The sequence below is a fragment of the Nycticebus coucang genome, chromosome 2 (genome assembly GCF_027406575.1).
Source record: "Nycticebus coucang isolate mNycCou1 chromosome 2, mNycCou1.pri, whole genome shotgun sequence".
NCBI lineage: Eukaryota > Metazoa > Chordata > Mammalia > Primates > Lorisidae > Nycticebus > Nycticebus coucang.
The window spans coordinates 160,401,582-160,420,441 of record NC_069781.1 but is presented as its reverse complement, the minus strand read 5'-3'; the positions used below and the strand labels follow the sequence as shown (position 1 = coordinate 160,420,441).

Here is an 18,860-nt window from a genome sequence, read left to right as displayed (position 1 = left end):
ACAATATCATTTTATGCATGAGATCAGTGAGCCCCAGGCGGTCTCGTGAGTCTCCCAAGGTTGCAGGGTAGGCAATACTCTTAGAGAAGTTAAGTCCTCATTTATGTAACTCCGGAGTCCATTCTCTAACATATAAATACCTGTGCTTTTTAATATGGGACAGGGATACCTCCAGTGCCTCCATGAAAATATATCAAGCAACCTTCAGGTATTTTCCTTTCCAATTTTTAATAACTACAATGTAGAATAATCATGACATAAATTATGTTTAAGGAATATTGAAAAAAATCATTCTAAGGAGAATCATTGTAACATAATTTCAATGCCTGCTTAATATTTTATGCTTTTAATCTCTAATTAACACTAATTTAATATTTCACTATTGTTACTATTTAAATTGCTTTTCTCAAAAAATTTCATAAGGAAAGCTAAACATCTAAACTTAAAACTTTGAGGAGCAGGAAAGCTACATGTAGGATTTCTTTACAACAAGTTTTTGTTTTAAAAATACCGTGTCCGAGTGTATAAATAAGCTTTTGATTCCTGATTCATTTGAGGAATTATATTTTCATCTAGGTTGTTATATTTTTAAAAGGTGCCAGAAATATATGAGATATAGTTTCTCCAAATCCAGGCCATTCTATCTGTATATCTGTGTTCTTCTGTATCCATCTATCTCTCTGTTCCTCTGGTTCTATCATCTCTCACTTCTCTGGCTAATTCGTAAATTATTAGTCACGAAAAAGAGAAGTGCAGTTTTCTTTTTTTTTTTTTTTTTTTTTTTGTAGAGACAGAGTCTCACTGTACCGCCCTCGGGTAGAGTGCCGTGGCGTCACACGGCTCACAGCAACCTCTAACTCCTGGGCTTACGTGGTTCTCTTGCCTCAGCCTCCCGAGCAGCTGAGACTACAGGCGCCCACCACAACGCCCGGCTATTTTTTTTTTTTTTTGTTGCAATTTGGCCAGGGCTGGGTTTGAACCCGCCACCCTCGGCATATGGGGCCGGCGCCCTACTCACTGAGCCACAGGCGCCGCCCGAGAAGTGCAGTTTTCTCTAAGCTCTGGAGAGGCTGAAACATATCAATGCATTTGTCTAAGTGGCGTACTGTACTTTCTCCTTTGTGGTATATCTGTGAAAGTGTGGCATTGTTGGAAGGTTATTATTCAGTAGTAAAGTGAGCGTGTGTTGAGCCATCTGTGGATACAAGTAGTACATCCTTCATTCTTCATAACTGGTAGCATGTAGTACAAATCACATAGCTAGCAGAAAGTATGCATGCTGTGTATGATCCCCTCGAAATAATTTGTCTCTGGTGCTTTTGTACCACTTAACCTCGTAAATGAGAGACGCTTTTTCACAGATAGGCTGATAATTGTACAATGTAAATGAATTAGAAAGGGTGTTTGGGGATAACAAAGCTAGTGGTTTCATAAGCAGGATAATGTGTCCAACACGTCTTATTCAAAAGAGGAGTCTAGCACAGCATTTTATATCAACTGAAATCTTTGAACAGCACAATCTGGGAGACCCATGAAGAGTGAATTACAGTAATCAGCCTTCAAAATGACAAAAGAGTTAATCAGCATCTCTGTGCCTTTCTCATGAAGCCTCCCAATCTGGTGATATCACGGAAATTATAAAAAGAAATCTTCATGACAGATACAAAATGCTTCTCAAGTGATAACGCCAAAGACAATGGAAAGAAAAAACACACACAAATACAAACGTAAGTTTTAAAATTTTGAGATGACTGAAACTGGAATCTAATCAGAAGTACTCCCTGGATGATGAAACTTGGAAGCAGCTGTTGAGTACTTGGAAAAACAGAGGTCAGACTAGGATTTAAATTCTTAAACTTTCAAACCAGAGAAATCTGCATTTGATTGAAAAGAAGCAAAGATAAAACCCTGTCTTTTAAATAAAGGAAAATATAGACACGTCCCGTCTATTCACAGTAAGGTAACGAATAGGGGTTTCAGAACAAGATGATTCCCCTTTTCTCCTTAATTCTCCTACCAACGTTCACCCCCAATCTACCTCCGCTCATAAGTGCTAGGTTAAAATCTTCACTGAATTAAATTCATGGAGAATGAAATAGTCTCATTAATTGTCTGATTAACTTAGATTTTCAAAATGGAGTGCCAGGGAACCTCTAAAATATAACTGTTCACATTCCATCATCTGAATCTACTGTGCAGTTAATGGTAGAGAGAGTTCAGCAGGCCCAGCTTATCCTCCTGAACACCAGTTGTGGTTTTCCTATTTCAAAATTACAAAATATGAAAGCCCCTCTTTTTCAAGAAAAAATAAAATTCCCCCCAGGGATATTCTGTGGTTTAGCCAAGCCTTGATAATTACAGGAGAGTCTAGTCTAAATCCAAACCCTGGAATGATTACCGAGTTGGAAATTTTCTTAAGTCAAAGACAAATGTACTAATAAGATCATTTTATACACTTTAGTGTCTTGTCCTAGAATTTCCATGGTTAAAAAAGATGATGTAAGTTGATTTTATGTATTGTAAGGTCATTTATTAAACACATTGGTAATTTTACTAATTATCTCAAAGGAAAACATTTTGTGATACTCTTTGTCCTAAGCGTGAAATCCCTGATTGGTTGCCACATTGGTGTCATGGAATCTTGAACACAGCCAGCTTCTGAATTCGTCACGGGCGATTGAGAAGGTGTGACCCTAACCAATCAAAGGACATGAGCGCTATTACTACTTGCTGCTACTGTAAAAAAAAAAAAAAAAGGAGGGTGCAACTTATGTCTTGAGCAATAGGAAGTTATTAAAATTAGTACCATCAAAAGATATTTAAAATTAGTTTATTTGGGCCAAAAAAAGGAAGTAGGAATCTTCTGTCTTGCCATTTTAAAACCAAAGCTGAGAATGGATGAGACATACCATTTAATTGAGGACTGAAGTCACTTTTTAGTATTCATAGGCCAAAATTTTTGTCTACTTAACTCTTAGTAGGAAAACAACCTGCCCTAATTACTATATTTCCTTATCTGTATTAGGTAGAATTTAATACCAAGCAATGATTTTAAAAATAGGGACATTCTTGCTCTTGTCTGTAAAAGAAACAGCCTAAAGCTGCCAAAGTTTGGGAGAACATGTTAGTCAAAGCAAGAGAAAGAAGTGGAAAGGAGTTTTAAGACTATCTTAATTTTTTTTATTTTAGGAGATTTCCAGTATCTTGAAATATCTGTAGAAATAAAATGACCTGCCTTTTTGGTAGGATTAAAATGGTAAGTGACTTGCATAGATAGTCCCAGTACAAAGAGACAAGTAGGAGGACCGAGGAGACCCATGATGTCATGTCTCCCAACTTTACAGCCACAAGGTGGCACAAGAAGTTTTGGATTTTCTAAGGACTGCTGCTAGTTGTAAGGTGGAGGATACAGGCGGTGGGCTCTGGCAAAGCAAGAGCTGTTTGTTATACAGTTTTGACTGAAGCCAGTTAAGTGTGCTACATGCTCTGAAGGAATGTTGGAGAGTCTCCCCGCTTGCCTTAGAAATAAGAAAATCTACTCTCGATGTTGTGGAAGAAAAGAGGAAGTGTGAGGATTCCCGGACGTGCGGCTTCCCAGCCAGGTCATCTTGAGCAGCTCAGTCAACGAGGTATTATTCTCATTTCACAGACAAGGAAACAATCTGCCCTGCTTTCTCGGATTCTGGCACCTGGACCATAATATATTATTACATATGAACTGTTGACTTGTAGATGTCTGTTTCAGAATGACATGCTGGCAACGTGTTTGGCACTTGGACAAAGTACCAGGATAGTGAGCCTATCTTTTAGGGTCCTGGCAGGAATGGGATAATTGAGGAGAATTTAATGAAGGGGAAATTGGAAAAGGTATGGCTGGGGTAAGAGAGACTCTTGGGGGGATATGGAAGCACCTGAGGGTGGCAACTGTGAGGCCTGAAGGGCTGAGTGAATGAGAGGCAGCTGCTGGACACCAGACAGAGCTCTGCTGCCACAATAGCCTTAAATCATGAATTTAGAGTGGCCAAACCTGAGAATTTTTGTCTGGAACCTTTACTCTGATCCATTCTTAAAGCCTCCTAGGGTAATGTATGTTGCTAGAGGGAGATCAGTAGGGCAATCACTCTTTCACACAGAGAGTAAGTGGAGAGGGCTGGACCAGAAGGGCACAAGGTGAATGTTCAACACTCCAATCACCATTCAGACAAGCAAGAAATAAAGTTGGGCTGGGGAAGGTGAAGTGGGCAGGCAATGGCACAATGGAGAATTACTGTGTGTCAAGGACTTTCCATGAATCATCTCACATAATCAGAATATCCGTGAGAGGCTGCTTGTTGTCTTTGACAAGGTGGGGTGTGAAGTCCTGAAGGGTTTAATAATATGATCACAGTCACAAAAAGAACAAGTATAAGACTAAGATAATAAAAAATAAATTTGCTTGACTTTAATTATGAGGGAGCATTTAGTAGGGAAATCAAATTTATGAATATCCAGTTGCCCCTGGAACAACATGAGTTTTAACTATAAGGTCCATTTGTATGAAGGGTTTTTTTTTTTTTTTTCCAGTACATATATTGGAAAAGGTTTTGGAGAATTACAAACAAGGTGGAAAAACTTGCTTGATGAGCTATGTAGCCTAGGATATTGAAAAACATTAAGAAAAAGAAATGTCATGAATGCATTATATGTATATACTATTTTATTTATGTTAATTGACTGTTTATGAAATGGGTAAGTCTTGTGGTTAACCACAGGCTATTAGTAGTTAAGTTGTAGGGGAGTTAAAATTTATACACAGATTTTAGACTGTGTGGGAAGTCGGCAACCTTAAGCCCCACGTTATTCAAGGATTAACTGTTGTACAAAGCTGTATACCTAAGTCTTGGGGACAATAAAAAATTTTATAATTTGTGGAGACGCATGAAATGTTTCTTTTTTTTTTTTTTTTTTTTTTGTGGTTTTTGGCCGGGGCTGGGTTTGAACCCGCCACCTCCGGCATATGGGACTGACGTCCTACTCCTTGAGCCACAGGCGCCACCAAAATGTTTCTTGTCCTATCTGATGAGCATGGCCTCCCCTGCCATGGTTCCTCATGCCTAGACACTAACCCAGGGTGTCATATTCAATTGAATCAAAAACCTTTTAACTCCAAGCAAGTCTGAGAGACATCACAGTTTTGTTTTGTTTTGTTTCTTAAATGTTTCACTCTCACTATACACACATATATTAAAATAATGAGAATACTGCATACCAATTTTCTTTTATTTGGAAGAAATTTCTAGGAATTCTTCCACTCAAGTAACCTGAAAGCTCTCATGTTTAGACTTCATCTCATCAACTTCCTTGAAAAAAGTGGCTGCCTTCTTTAGGGAATTATCTCATTTTCCTTTGATTATTCGAAGCACCACATCAAATTCATAAGTCCAGTGGACGATTGTAATTGGTGAAGACCTTGGAATGTGGTGGTATAAGCATCTGTGAATGTTACAAGAGGAAAATAATCTTCTACTCTTTCCTGTTGAAAGCTGGAGCCACAATGAAAATATTTCATATTACGAAAATATATCCATAGCAAAGTAGCTATCTTGGCATCTCAGCATGCTAATATGATGAGGTGTTATATCAGTTAATCTTAATAATATCAGTTATATCTTTTGCTTATTTATTTATTGCCCCCTCAACAAAGCCTCACAGTGACCCAAATTTGAAATGTCACTTTATATCTGGTTTTGTTTTCTTCCTATTTTTGTTTTAAACCATGTGGTATGATCTATGAGTTATATTATGAGGTGATCAAATCCTGAAACAAAGCATTGTATTGAAAGGTATTATCATACTGCTACAAATAAGCAGGGTTATCCAATTGAGTTTTTCCTGAATGGGAAGCCCTGATGTGTTAATGAAAGTGATGCCAGCATCTAATAATGTATGTGTTAGAACTCACACTCTTCTCAGAGCCTGCTCACTGCCTGGGTGGATTAGATTTCCCTGGCCACTTTTATAACCCACTTGCTGCTCAAATGATTCAGAGCCTTGAACTCCTCACAAACTTCTCACAGACAGAAGATTCAATGAAAAGATATGAATCCCAAAAACCAGAATTGCAACTTCAGAAATGGCCAAGAGAATGGCTCATTTTCAATCGGAATTGAACATTGATGGTGCCCCTAGGAAAAGAAGTGAATTAGGGGTAAATTATCTTTAATTTGGACAGTAGTTTCCTTTCATCCATTCAATAGGACTATTCGGGCTAGTCACAATAATATTTATTATGAATATTTAGCCATATGGGGGCATCTTATGACATAAAGTTTGATAAAAATGCAGGAAATAGAAAAAGGTGTTATAATTATATATATATATATATATATATGTTGTTTGAAATGGGAAAAATTGAAATAGTTGCAGTATCTACCAATGCAAAAATGCTTAAGCTACTTATAGTTTATTAAAACAATGAAAAATTGTGCAGCTGTAGCAAGTAATAAGGTGAATCTTTATGTAATGACAAGAAAGGTTCTCAAAAACATCTGTTGAGAGGAAAAGAAAGTTTCAACAATGTGTATATTATGATCATGCTTGTGGTTAAATATTTGTATAGTAAATTGGAACTAGTTGATTAATGCTTATGTGTGCGTGTGGAAGTAAAACTCAATAGAAATCAAACAGAGGGAAGTGGGGAAAGGGGCAGGATGAATTCACACCTGAGGTGTGCAATGCACTTATCCCTGGTGAGGGGTACACTTATAACATCAACTTAAAATGTACAAATGCAAATATGTGACCAGAATGTGTGCACCCCCATAATACTCTGAAATAAAAAAATTAAAAAGTGTTTATGTTTATCTATACCTTTGTATGCATATGCATATAATAGCTTGGGATTTATGCACACCAAAATGCCAGCAATATTTATCTATGAAAAAATTATGGAAGCATGAGAGGGCTATATAATGCTCAAACTAACTTTAGATGTATTGGAGCCAATTTTGAATCTTTAATAAGAATTTTAAGTTAATATTGAGACAAAAGATCTACAGGCCCACATGAAACCCTGAACATATATCAGAACAAAACGCACTAAGATTTTAGCAGTGATGATCCTTTTGTACTTCATGTGATTTTGTCTTACCTACTTTTCCCCATATCTTCCAAATTTTGCTAAAATACTTTCACAATAGAGAAGATGTAACTAAACAATTAAAATGAACTGTTCAACTATAAATATAGTTGAACAGTGTTTTAGGGTTTAGATTCTTAGCTGTATTAATTCTGATTGGTGTTTTACTCATCTGAGCTGAGGCACTTCTTCCTTTCTTCTCTTTAATGTTATGTGTGAGCTTCAGAATAATTTATCTTTGACCTCGGCACCTTCAAGCTATTTGTATATTTACTCCTCTTGTAGGGGAATTGGGGCATGTGATGAATTGTAGGATTCTTTCTCTTCCAGGGTTTTCCTGGGTAGATGAGGCTGTTTTATGATTTATACTGTAATTTGGTAGAGGAAGATATGCCATTCAGTATCCTTTCTAATGGGTGTTTTTGCAAGTTCTTTTTTATGCATTATAAAAAATATTTTTGTAAGTTATCTGCAAACTTCTATGACTACAATCTTTCTCAGTGTTCATATCACAGACAGACACCAGTTAAATGTCAAAAGAACACAGAAAATTCTCCGAGTGAGGATTTGATGTGTGCACTGTGTGTGTCTGTGTACATGTGCGTCTGTGTGTGATTCACACATGAGTTACTGAATGAGCTCTCTGCCTGAAACTTACTCTTCCATTTCCCCTTCCTCAGCAATCATAAAAACTGCCCTTCCCAACATGGACAGAGAAGCCAAGGAGGAGTACCTGGTTGTTATCCAAGCCAAAGATATGGGTGGACACTCCGGCGGCCTGTCTGGGACCACGACACTCACAGTGACCCTTACTGATGTTAATGACAACCCTCCGAAATTTGCACAGAGTAAGTGGATTTCCTGCACTGAGCGAGAATGTAAATATGATATTTCCACTTGATTTTATATTATAACATTCAATGACATTCAGAAAACTGATAGCAACTGTTGAGTGCTTATTATATCCAAGGTGTGGCAATTCGTGTGTGTGTGTGTGTGTGTGTGTGTGACAGCCAACTATGTTGTTATAATTTTGGTACTAAACTTATCCCCACTTCTTTTCAAAGAAGTTGAAAAAATTTCCTAATACCAAGCATATAATGACAGACAATTAGAACCAGCAGATCTGGCTGTAAGAGGTGTGGTTATTTTTCTTTTGCACAATGTCTCCTGCTAAGAAAACTTGAGAGGATGATGGAAATGCAGCTCAGACATGGCTGTCATTTGCTGTATAAAGAGACTAACTCTCCAGCATCTGAGGTGGGGAAGGCGAATATGGGGTACTTTTGCTACAAAACACTCCTCCTTCCTGTGACTGAGGGGACATCAGGAATCAATGACTGTTCTTCCTGGCTACAGCCATGCTGCGCCTTAGAAACCCTCCCACTCTGGACAGCGACTGTCGGTGAATCAGAAAGACAATTATTATTTGCCGACCTTCTTGGGCTCTCACAGAGCACTTCTCTTCTGAGCATATATCCAAGTAATATGACAGGCAGATGATTTCTTAAGTAAAGCCTTACTGACACGGCGACTTTTGAAATGAGATATGAAGGGTGAATAAGATTAGTTGGAGCAAGGTGAAACCAAGGAAATGAAATGGATAGTACAGACGTTTGAAAGTGGTCTGTCTAGGTACTCAGTTTCTTTTTATTCTACTTATAAGTGAGATCAGGCCGTGGTTTCTTTCTCTATCTGGCTTATTTCACTTAATATAATGTCCTCTAGGTTTATCCATCTTGTTGCAAAGGGCAGGGTGTCCTTCTTAAAGGCTGAGTAATATTCCGTTGTGTGTGTATGCATGCATGTGTGTGCATGTGTGCACATGTGTGCCTGTGTGCATGTGTGTGTGTGGATGTGTGCGTGTGCCTGCACACCTGTGTGCCTGTGTGACTGTGTGTGTGCCTGTGTGCGTGTGCGTGTGTGTGACTGTGTGTGTGTGCACGTGTTTGTGTATGTGCCTGTGTGTAGGTGCACATGCGCACCAGGACTTCTTCAGCTATTCATCTGTCAATGGACATTTAGGTTGTTTTAATTTCTTGGCTTGTATGAATAATGCTGCAATGAACGTGGGGTGTGACCATCTTTCCAAGATGATTCTATTTATTAAAACATCCTATTGTACACCTTAAGTATATATAATTATTATTTTTTAAGCCCTATGGAAGGATGGTGGATGCTATGTTTGGAAAGAATGTCACTGTAGTTGGAGCACAGAGGGCCAGGGGAACACAAGAGGCTAGAGAGTGAGGTTGGTTGGCAGGAATTCACTGCACTTGGAATTGCAGGGCATTTTAAGTACCACGATCTTTATCACAAGATCACTGGGAAGCCATTAAAAGATTTTAAATTGTAGGTTACGTGATACTAGGGAAATCATAAAAAAGATCTGGCCTTCGTTCAATTATTTTCTCTGTTTTGAAGCCAGTTTAAGTTGTTATTTGCTACCATCCATGTACAAGGGGATGGTAACTTTGGCAAACAAGGATGCTTGCACTGGGTGTGGAGAAAAGTGTATAGGTGTGATAATGTTTGAGTTAATAATGACAGGAGTCTAAGAACAGATTGTATTTTCATTTAAGGAAGGTTGGTTATTGTATTTCTGACATAACAGAGTCAGTGAATGCAGGTACTCTTTGCTGGGATAGGAAATACCAGAAGATCACTGGTTTTTGTAGGGATAAAGAAAAGAGAGGAGAGAGAGATTAGAGATGATAGAGATAAATGAAGATAGAGATGGGAGAGATTGAGATTTGTGGGGCTTGAAAATGACATATTTGTGGAACTTGAAGATGACATATTTGCCTTTGAGAATTTATCTCCAGAAATTCCAAGGTATGAAAAAAATAACAGTTGCCTTTTCATTAAAATTTTAGTATTTTTACCCCCAGCCTTTCATAAATCAGGCAACAATGTAACCCTTTAAAAAATTATGGAATGGAACGGCATTTCTTCTGCTCTTTCCCCACTCTTTTATTTCCTTTTCAGTTGCCATTACAATTAATGCCATAATAGGCTTTTTTATTTCTTTTTTTTAATTAAATCATAGCTGTGTACATTAGTATGATCATGGGGCACCATACACTTGGTTCATAGACCGTTTGACACATTTTCATCACACTAGTTAACATCAATTCAGCACAGGCAGATGAGTTTCAAAAGCCTTCACTTTCTTAGAGGTAATAACTATTAGGTATGATCACGCTGATAGAGATGAGTAGAAGGAGGGAATGGGAATAAATAAAGGAAGATTCCATTTGCTGGGACTCCCCAAGGTAGGACTGGTATCGAGGGGAGGCTGATTGCTGGCTTATTTATTTAATAAGCATTCCTAAAGGGATAATCTCAACCCTTACCTAGAATATAAAGTTTGAAGGAAATGGAATCAACTGCACCAATTATGAGAGAACTGGGAGATTTGTGCTTGATATGATGATTTTCAGTACCACCTTTATGGCGAAACTATCTGGAAAATGTTTTTGTCCTCCAGCCCCAAAGCTTCATGATTCCAAGAGACATTTTATTCCATTATTAAGTAAAGTTGTATTAGGGCTAGAAGAAATCTGACTCATCATCTAAACAGATCCTGTTATGTTGGGTAAAATGAGCTTTAGTTTTATCCAAGAGACTCAGTGATTGAGTTCAAACTAGAATTAAGCACTGTTCTCTAGTTTTGATTTTCTCTTTGGGTTTATAGTTCATTGAATATTTATTTTTCCCTCGTTGTGGTTTCAAGGGGACTAAAACTTCCTTGTTGTCTGAATTGGAGTTCTCCAGAATCAGACAATGAGACAAGACTTTGTAAGTAGTTTAGCTTAAAGATGGTTCCATAAAATACCAGGGGGAGAGGGAAGTGAGAGAAAGAGGAGGGTCCAAAAAATGTGCACTGTCAAGATCGCTATCCTGTGGGTGACTGGAGCTTTAATAAATTGAGGGAAGTCTAGGTCATTGTTAAAAAAGAAAAGAAATAAGAAAATGTATCCTACCACAGAAAAGAGGAACTGAGATTTTATATACTAACTCCTGTGAGTCATTGAGGGCTGTTTCTGAAGTGGCAATTCATTCCCTGGTCGTTCTGGCCTGACATGCAATGGGCAAAATGGGTTCTGAAGGCCAGAGAAACCCTCAGGCAAAGAAATGCAGCATTTGGCAGTTCCGTGTAGGGCAGATCAGGTGTGCACCCTGGTGTAAAGGGCCGGGGGTTGTGATTACGGCACCATCAGCTTCCCTTCCTCCAGTGAAAGTGAGTGGCACCAATATAGCAACTCATGTAATTAGAAAATAAGAGTGACTAAGGCTACTAATTAGTGACATTTTCCTGCCCCTGTTGGAGAATGCATATATACTGCAATTGTATTTTGCCTCGGGAGTTTTAAGGTAGGAGTTTGGTCTTCAGAGCAATGAGGACTTTACTAAGAAGAAGAGTGTTTCATATGTCTGCACAGCTTGCTACTGGGCACAGAAGAACTTTAGTAATTGGATTTTATCAAAAATGGTCTCAAAGTCTGTAAATATAAAAGTAAGTTCAAAAGTGACTTTCAGTGTGTTACACATTGCATCCTTCTGTGCTGAAATTAGCTTGATATTTTATGTTGTACAACAATGAATATCCCCACAGGCGGTCAGCATGATTATACAACAAACTGCAAAGAACTTACATGTAGAGACTCACTAATATCCCAATATAACTGTTCCAAATATATTCTTGGTAAACATATGGTTGAATAAGTTCCATATCTCAGAAGAGACTTGAAAAGAGATCACTCCTTCTTCTGGGATCTATTTGTCTCTGACTCAGTTAAAAAATTGCACCTTGCAGAAGGGAAAAGGATATTTCTGTCTTTTCCATCACTGGAGTGGCAGCATCTATTGAGTACCCAGAACAAGAGAAGTACTCAGTAGATCAGCCAAATGAATTAGTGAACTGTTGGAATGTGTGCAGTGCTAATGGTTTCTCCTCTTTTGTAAGGTCTGTATCACTTCTCAGTACCAGAAGATGTGGTTCTCGGCACTGCAATAGGAAGGGTGAAGGCCAACGATCAGGACATTGGGGAGAATGCACAGTCGTCATATGACATCATTGACGGAGATGGAACAGCACTCTTTGAAATCACCTCAGATGCCCAGGCCCAGGATGGCATTATAAGACTAAGAAAGGTAAGCAAAGGAAGATTTTTTTTTTTCATCTTCACAATACCCTTAAGTTTTAAGGTTTAAGGGGGTTGGGTAGACTCTTTGACCCGATGTTAGAACTGGCAGACACTGAGCTTTTAGCTGGATGCCCAGATGACGAGTAGAATCTTTATGGGGCCTTCAACCTGTTGGGCTTTCTTCCCATTTCTGCTGAAGCTCTGGTAAATGGTCACCATCGTGGTTCTCACCTCCCATCTTACCATTATTTCACTCCCCATCTGTGTTTCTAGTGCCTTTTCCTAAGCCACTAGAATTTGCTCTGTCCTTGTATAGGGCACACCAGTTATGTGGGGAAGTCAGTTTTGTGGTGAAGGTAGCCCTCAGCAAAAGGGAAGAAAACTTGGTGCCCAATTACTATTGTTTCAAGAAACTATTCTGAGTCATGTTAGTTAAAGTCTGTAAAGGATTCTCAGATGCCCACGGAGGTGGCAAGGTCAATGATTTTTAGTCTTTCCCTATAAAATTCTCTTCAGTTTTGGAACTCCTGCTTCTTGAAATGTCTTTCCCAACTAAATCAAAGTTTCTCAAGTCCTCCTTGAAAGCTGTCTTTAAAACTCAAAGACAAAAAATAAAAAAAATTAAATTCTGTTGTCCTAGTTCTGATGCTTGAAGGACAGGCCCGACTCTGCCATCACTGAATACTCCAGACTATGTGTCAAAAAGTTCAAACATTATGAGAAATTAAGCTAATGTCTGCCTTGATTCTGGTTGTGGGGCTACTTAGAGAATTACCTACCCCGCTCTGAAAATGCATGACAATTTGAGACTGCTTTTTTCATCATCTAGTTTTTCATGGTGGATGTGAATAATTCTGTGCAACGTTCTCTAGTTGTATTTCTCATCATGAAATCCACATTCATCAGATATGTATAGAACACAGTTCATTATTTTATGAGCACCAAGCATTTTCAAGAAAAAATGTCCTTTTATCCTCATCATGATTATTCTGTTCAGTATTGTTCTTGACAACTTTGTCTTGAAGTAAGTCAAGCTCATTTTTAAATAGATTTGCTCGTTCTTGAATAAGAAGATGGACAGTGGCCACAATATTGGGAGCCAATAATTTTTCCCTCTTTCTTGATCAGCATTACATTGATATGACTCTATAGTTACCATCTGATCCCATCATCTAATACCTACTTTGATTGGTCCTGGTCTTAATATACCCTGTTGAAGTGTTATTAACAGTGGTAACCTGCAGTTTTGTGCATATACCTTTACATGAAAAATAATTTTAAAAATCAATGTTGATAACAATACAGATGCATTTAATTTAACTCTCTGTTTAGCAACATTATCTTCATACGAGGATCCTGAGTTTAGTATTAAGAGTTGCAAACTTTTTTAAAACTCATGTTTGAAATGGAGTACAGTATAATTACAGAAGAGTCAATTATTGAATAACCCAGAGCCACATTTTCCTTGGCTAATAATCCCTAATGTCATTTTTATTGTTATTATTAACTCCTATCTTTTGTTGCCATAAGGTGCTTTTATAAACTGAAACAATTAGCCATTCGCTGTGTTTTTATTCACTGTTGTTCATAAACTTGGAAGCATATACTATGCACCTTGATGCCAAAAAACACATTTATTTTCCTTTAGAGAACAATATTTAAAGAGTTGTGTTTCTACATTTTATGATCCCTCTTTTGTGTCTGATAAAATTCAAAGGACACTAGACTGTGTTTGGATATATTGTTTTTATGTTGAGCTAAGAATTAAGCAGAACATAATCTGTTAGGCTTACCATTTCTGAAGAATTTTAAACTGCAAAATTGTTATAGAAAGGCAATTGGTAAATTGTGAACATGCTGATGTTGAATCATCTATTCATGGCTACAAATGCCTCGTAAAGTCAGAATAGATAGGGAAGTTGTGCCGGCCTTGTTTACTACAAAATATTGCAAAAAGCAAAACAAAACCCAACAAATCCCATTAGATTTAAATTCAAATATAAAAGTCAACACAACATTCTGAGATAAGAATGTAGACTTAAGTTTGCAAAGGAGTTTTGCAAGAAATGATGCCTGCTTGTGTTCTAGTTCCTTATAATTTGAAAATAGGTGCTGCAGACTCAAAATCCTGTTTCTTAGGAGAAATTGCAATGCAGAAGTAAACTATCTCTTTGATCTTTGATGGACTTGCATCCTTGAACTCTGAATGATTGTTGAGTTGCCAAGAATTAGATCGTAAGAGTTCTGACACAGCCAGGCTTCCCGTTTATTTAAGGGACTATATTCTTTTACCTCGCTTCTTTTATCTAGGTCATTGACTGAAGTCACTCTGACTTGATTTAGGTGATTACAGATTGCTTTCAAATGGTTGGTGGGGGCACCACCGTACTCAGTTATCTTCTTATACTACTCACATTCTTCATCTTTTTTCTAAACATCAACACGAGTATGTACCTATGTGTCTGTACCCCCCTGCTTCATAGCTAAGGATTCATAATAGAGATCTAAGAATAGCCTGAGAAATAACAAACCTCATTTTAGCCACATGATCAGTAGAGTAGCAAAGCTTCGTAAGTGAAATAAGCAACACCCTTTGTTGGGATTAGTACTAAATTACGCTTTATATGTCTCCTTGGACTAAACAATGGTTATTTCTGGTTCTTTACATTTCACACTCTGTTGCAGAAATGATAAAATATTCTTTCCAGATAGAGATTGCCTTCGATGCTGCCTTATCTCCTACCAGCAGAGGCCTGATTAACTGGCTGATTAGTATGCAGGTCAGGCCGTCACTAGTAAAATTTTATTATGACTCTGAAGTGAAATTTTGATGGCACAATTCATGACTGTGAATATTTTGTGAATTCCAAGTGAAATGAACAAAACAAAACAAAACAATAGAAGATTAGATTTACTGAGCTTGTATAATAAACAGATATCAATAAATGCCTGTACAATTTATAGGTTGAATCTGGGGGACTGGAGAGTGATCCCCGTAAGGCTCACCAACGGGCTGAAATGCACATAACTTCCATCCATCAGCATTATCCTCATTTGTTCTTGCTGCTGTGGTCATTAGTGGGAAACATTCATCTTTGTCATTTCTTAACAGCCTCTGGACTTTGAGAGCAAAAAATCCTATACGCTGAAGGTAGAGGCAGCCAATGTCCATATTGACCCGCGTTTCAGCAGCAGGGGGCCTTTTAAAGATACGGCAACAGTCAAAATCGTTGTTGAGGACGCTGACGAGCCTCCTGTCTTCTCCTCGCCCACGTACCTCCTTGAGGTTCATGAGAATGCTGCTCTGAACTCTGTGATTGGGCAAGTGACCGCGCGTGACCCTGACATCACTTCCAGTCCTATCAGGTATTTCTCTTTTAAAAGGGATATGGGCTACTGCACATGGCAAGCAAATCAGGATAAAGTGCAATTATGTTCTCTTCTGTGTGGCTACCTTTGAGACGTATGCATGCGAGACCAAAGCATTTTGGTTAATGGATGCTCTGATGTGCATCCACGCGCAAGTTCACCTGTGTGTGTGTGTGTGTGTGCACACGTGCAGATGTACGCCTACCAGATGTGACAGAAAGAGCCCAGAGCCAGCAACAGCAAGATAAATAAATCCACTCCAGCTCTCAGAGAGCTCAAGGAAAACGCAAAGTTGCAAATGTCTTGCAACACAGTTGGGTGGATCTTTTCATTTTCATTTTGATGCTTGTTTATGCTTTTTATTTATTTATTTATTTTTGTTTGTTTGTTTGTTTTGTTTTAGCTTGGGAAAGCATTCCCGGTTTGTCTTCTCTTTTGTCAGTTACAGTGAATTGTATATTAGAATTTAGAGGCACGACACCATTGTGTCAATGTATTAAAAGGCTCCTATCTTATTTCTGTGTTTGGTATTTGGCTTTGAAATTACCTTTTTATTACTTCATGGACATTTCTGATAGGTCAGCATATTTGGTTTGCTGTTCCTTAAACAAAAATCGTTCTCTGCCATTTCAAAAATACTTTTAGTTTACACTTTCCCTGCTCAGATTTTTTTTTTCTCAGCAAGAGAAATAATCCTTTTTTAAAAGTTTTTCTGCCTTTTTTAGAAATAAAGCTGAATTCTATTTTTTTCTGTTGAACTGTACACATCTTTTTTTCTTTTGCCCATCACCTCAATGACAGTACAAGTGCTCAAGCTAAATAACTTTCTTCCAAAAGCACAATGAAAATCTATAACTTGTAAACTGGTCTCTAAGGGTAGAGTGTTGGGGAATGATGTGTTTGAGTGTAGATTTCAAATATTGTCTTAGAAATATTTGTTGGAAAAGGAGGGAGAGAGAGAGAGAGAGAGCACTAGATGGAGAAATACACTTTTAAAGAATCATACAGCAAATCTATGAATTAGATGTCAGCTTGTACTAAACCCTTTCAATTTCCAAGTCACAGGTATCTAGAACAGACATCCTTCCAATTGTGCTATTCAGGGAAACTGTATTTTTATTTATTTATTTATTTTATTATTAAATCCTAGCTGTATACATTAATGCGATCATGGGGCATGGTACACTGGTTTTATAGACCGTTTGACACATTTTCATCACACTGGTTAACATAGCCTTCCTGGCATTTTTTTAGTTATTGTGTTAAGACATTTATATTCTACATTTACTAAGTTTCACATGTACCCTTGTAAGATGCACTACAGGTGTAATCCCACCATAACCTTCCCTCTGCCCATCCTCCCCCCTCCCTCCCCTCCCTCTCAGGGAAACTTTAGATGAGTGAAGTTTCTGTAGGGTTTTTTTTTTTTTTAATTCGCTTTGTAAAAATGTACTAAATTCCCATTAGTCACGAGGATGCTGGAACTGTGAAGGTGAGAGCAAAACCCTGCAGAATAGCAGTGCCCCAAATAACTGGAGTTTGTACAAAAAAATTACCTTCAGATTCAGAGCTACCCCCACTTTTTGAGAACACAAACCGATTCTAAACTCAGGGTGATTAACAGAAGTGCAGCTTGTGAGGATGCAAAGAAGATTTCTGCAGAAGAGCCCAATGTGGAAGAAGATAAAACTCCACCCAAGGCTTGGCAGAATGGTCCATTGGCCCCTCTCAGTGCTAAAGGAGCACAGCCAACTATAGACATATACAGTATTTCTTATTTGGCTAAGAGAATAGTATTTACAAATGAGTCAAGTGCAGAACGTAAGCGTAGGAAGTATCTAGAAAAATAAATTTGTGTGGGCATCCATATCCTGATAAAGTAGTGAAGTTGTGTAATGGATTTATGCTGGAATGCCATTATAAAGAGGGACAATATTTGTTGAACGAGTGAATCTGCCCTCTTTTCTGTTACTCTATTTCCTCTGAAAGAAACTCGAAAAGGAGCAATTGCCATTTTCTTTGCATCTGGAAGCACGAGACAGAACGTGAAGGGAGCGAACAAGATGGGGTCAGCTGATGGACCAGCTGGGTGGTGGGCCATGAGCTCTTGATTCGGTGGACAAAGTTTCCAGTTTTGTTTCACCAGGAGTGTATAGGAAGGGCTCAGGAGTTTGCCAAGCCAAGAACCCTGAGGGGAAATAAGGGTCACACTTCCTGTGTGAAGGACTCAACTACAACTCAGATTTTGAACTTTACCTTACAAATGCAAATAATTTAACCTAATTGTATGTACCCTCATATCAACTCATAATAAAAATATAAAATTAAATTAATTGTAAAGAAAGAAAGGCCATAAATTTTGAACATGGTGTGCATAGCCCCAGTGGGAATGAATCTGCTGGCCAGACACATGTTCTTAATCATTTAGAGACAAGGTTTGAGACAAGTTTCATTCCATAGTGAAAATAACCTTGAATAGGCAGAGCTGGGTTTAAATCAGAGTTCCTAATTTCTCCTGGGTTTTGGCACATATTATAATCTAGTCATTGTATTGAGGTAGGAAGGGGTTTACTGATGCTAATTCTAGCTCACGGGGAATCTAATGCTGATTCTCTCTGTAGTTGTTCTTAATACCCTATTGCTGTTATCATTATTGCTATTGCTGCAGGAAGAAAGGGTACCAGAGACCCCATTCTTGGCTATTTTTTTTTTTAATTGTCACTTGTAGGAAAGGAATGCATGGAGGAAGCTCGGGGCTGTTCAGAAATCACTGTCCAGCTTACAAACATTTCATTTTCAGGTAATTAAAAGGGATTTGAGGCTCAGTTTCCCAGAAGAGAGGGACAGATAAAGTACCATTTGATGGCCCAGACATATCTGTGCTTCTGATATGTCAGGCAAGTGCTAGTTCCTGGGCATCTCTGGTCCTCCCCACAGAAGGGACAAATACTGTTTTAAAGCATTTACACTTACACCAGCCTTTGATGTGTCATGCAGAAGGTGGGCCCCATGCAGTTCTGATTGGAGGTGAAGTAGCTCCATGGATGAGAATATAAGTATCACAGACTGCATTTTTCAGCCTCAGTTTTGCAGACCTTCACTCCCTCCTCACTCCAGTCGGGTTAAAGAGAACAGCTTTCCTCTTTCTGTGCACAATTGGTTAATTTGAGTAGAAAATTTTATTTCCTGACTAGCCAGAGTAGTGCATAGTTCCTTATGAGTAT

The 18,860-nt window shown here is 38.2% G+C and overlaps 1 protein-coding gene across 2 annotated transcripts in view; it reads left to right on the top strand.

Moving 5' to 3' along the window:
• The window catches only part of CDH8 (cadherin 8), a 435,918-nt gene that overhangs the window by 241,680 nt on the left and 175,378 nt on the right, over positions 1-18,860 (top strand). For both annotated transcript variants that reach the window (XM_053603265.1, XM_053603259.1), the window contains exons 5-7: positions 7,798-7,965; positions 12,087-12,274; positions 15,380-15,633. In XM_053603265.1, the coding sequence (XP_053459240.1) occupies positions 7,798-7,965; positions 12,087-12,274; positions 15,380-15,633 (610 nt within the window). The remainder of the gene's footprint in view (positions 1-7,797; positions 7,966-12,086; positions 12,275-15,379; positions 15,634-18,860) is intronic.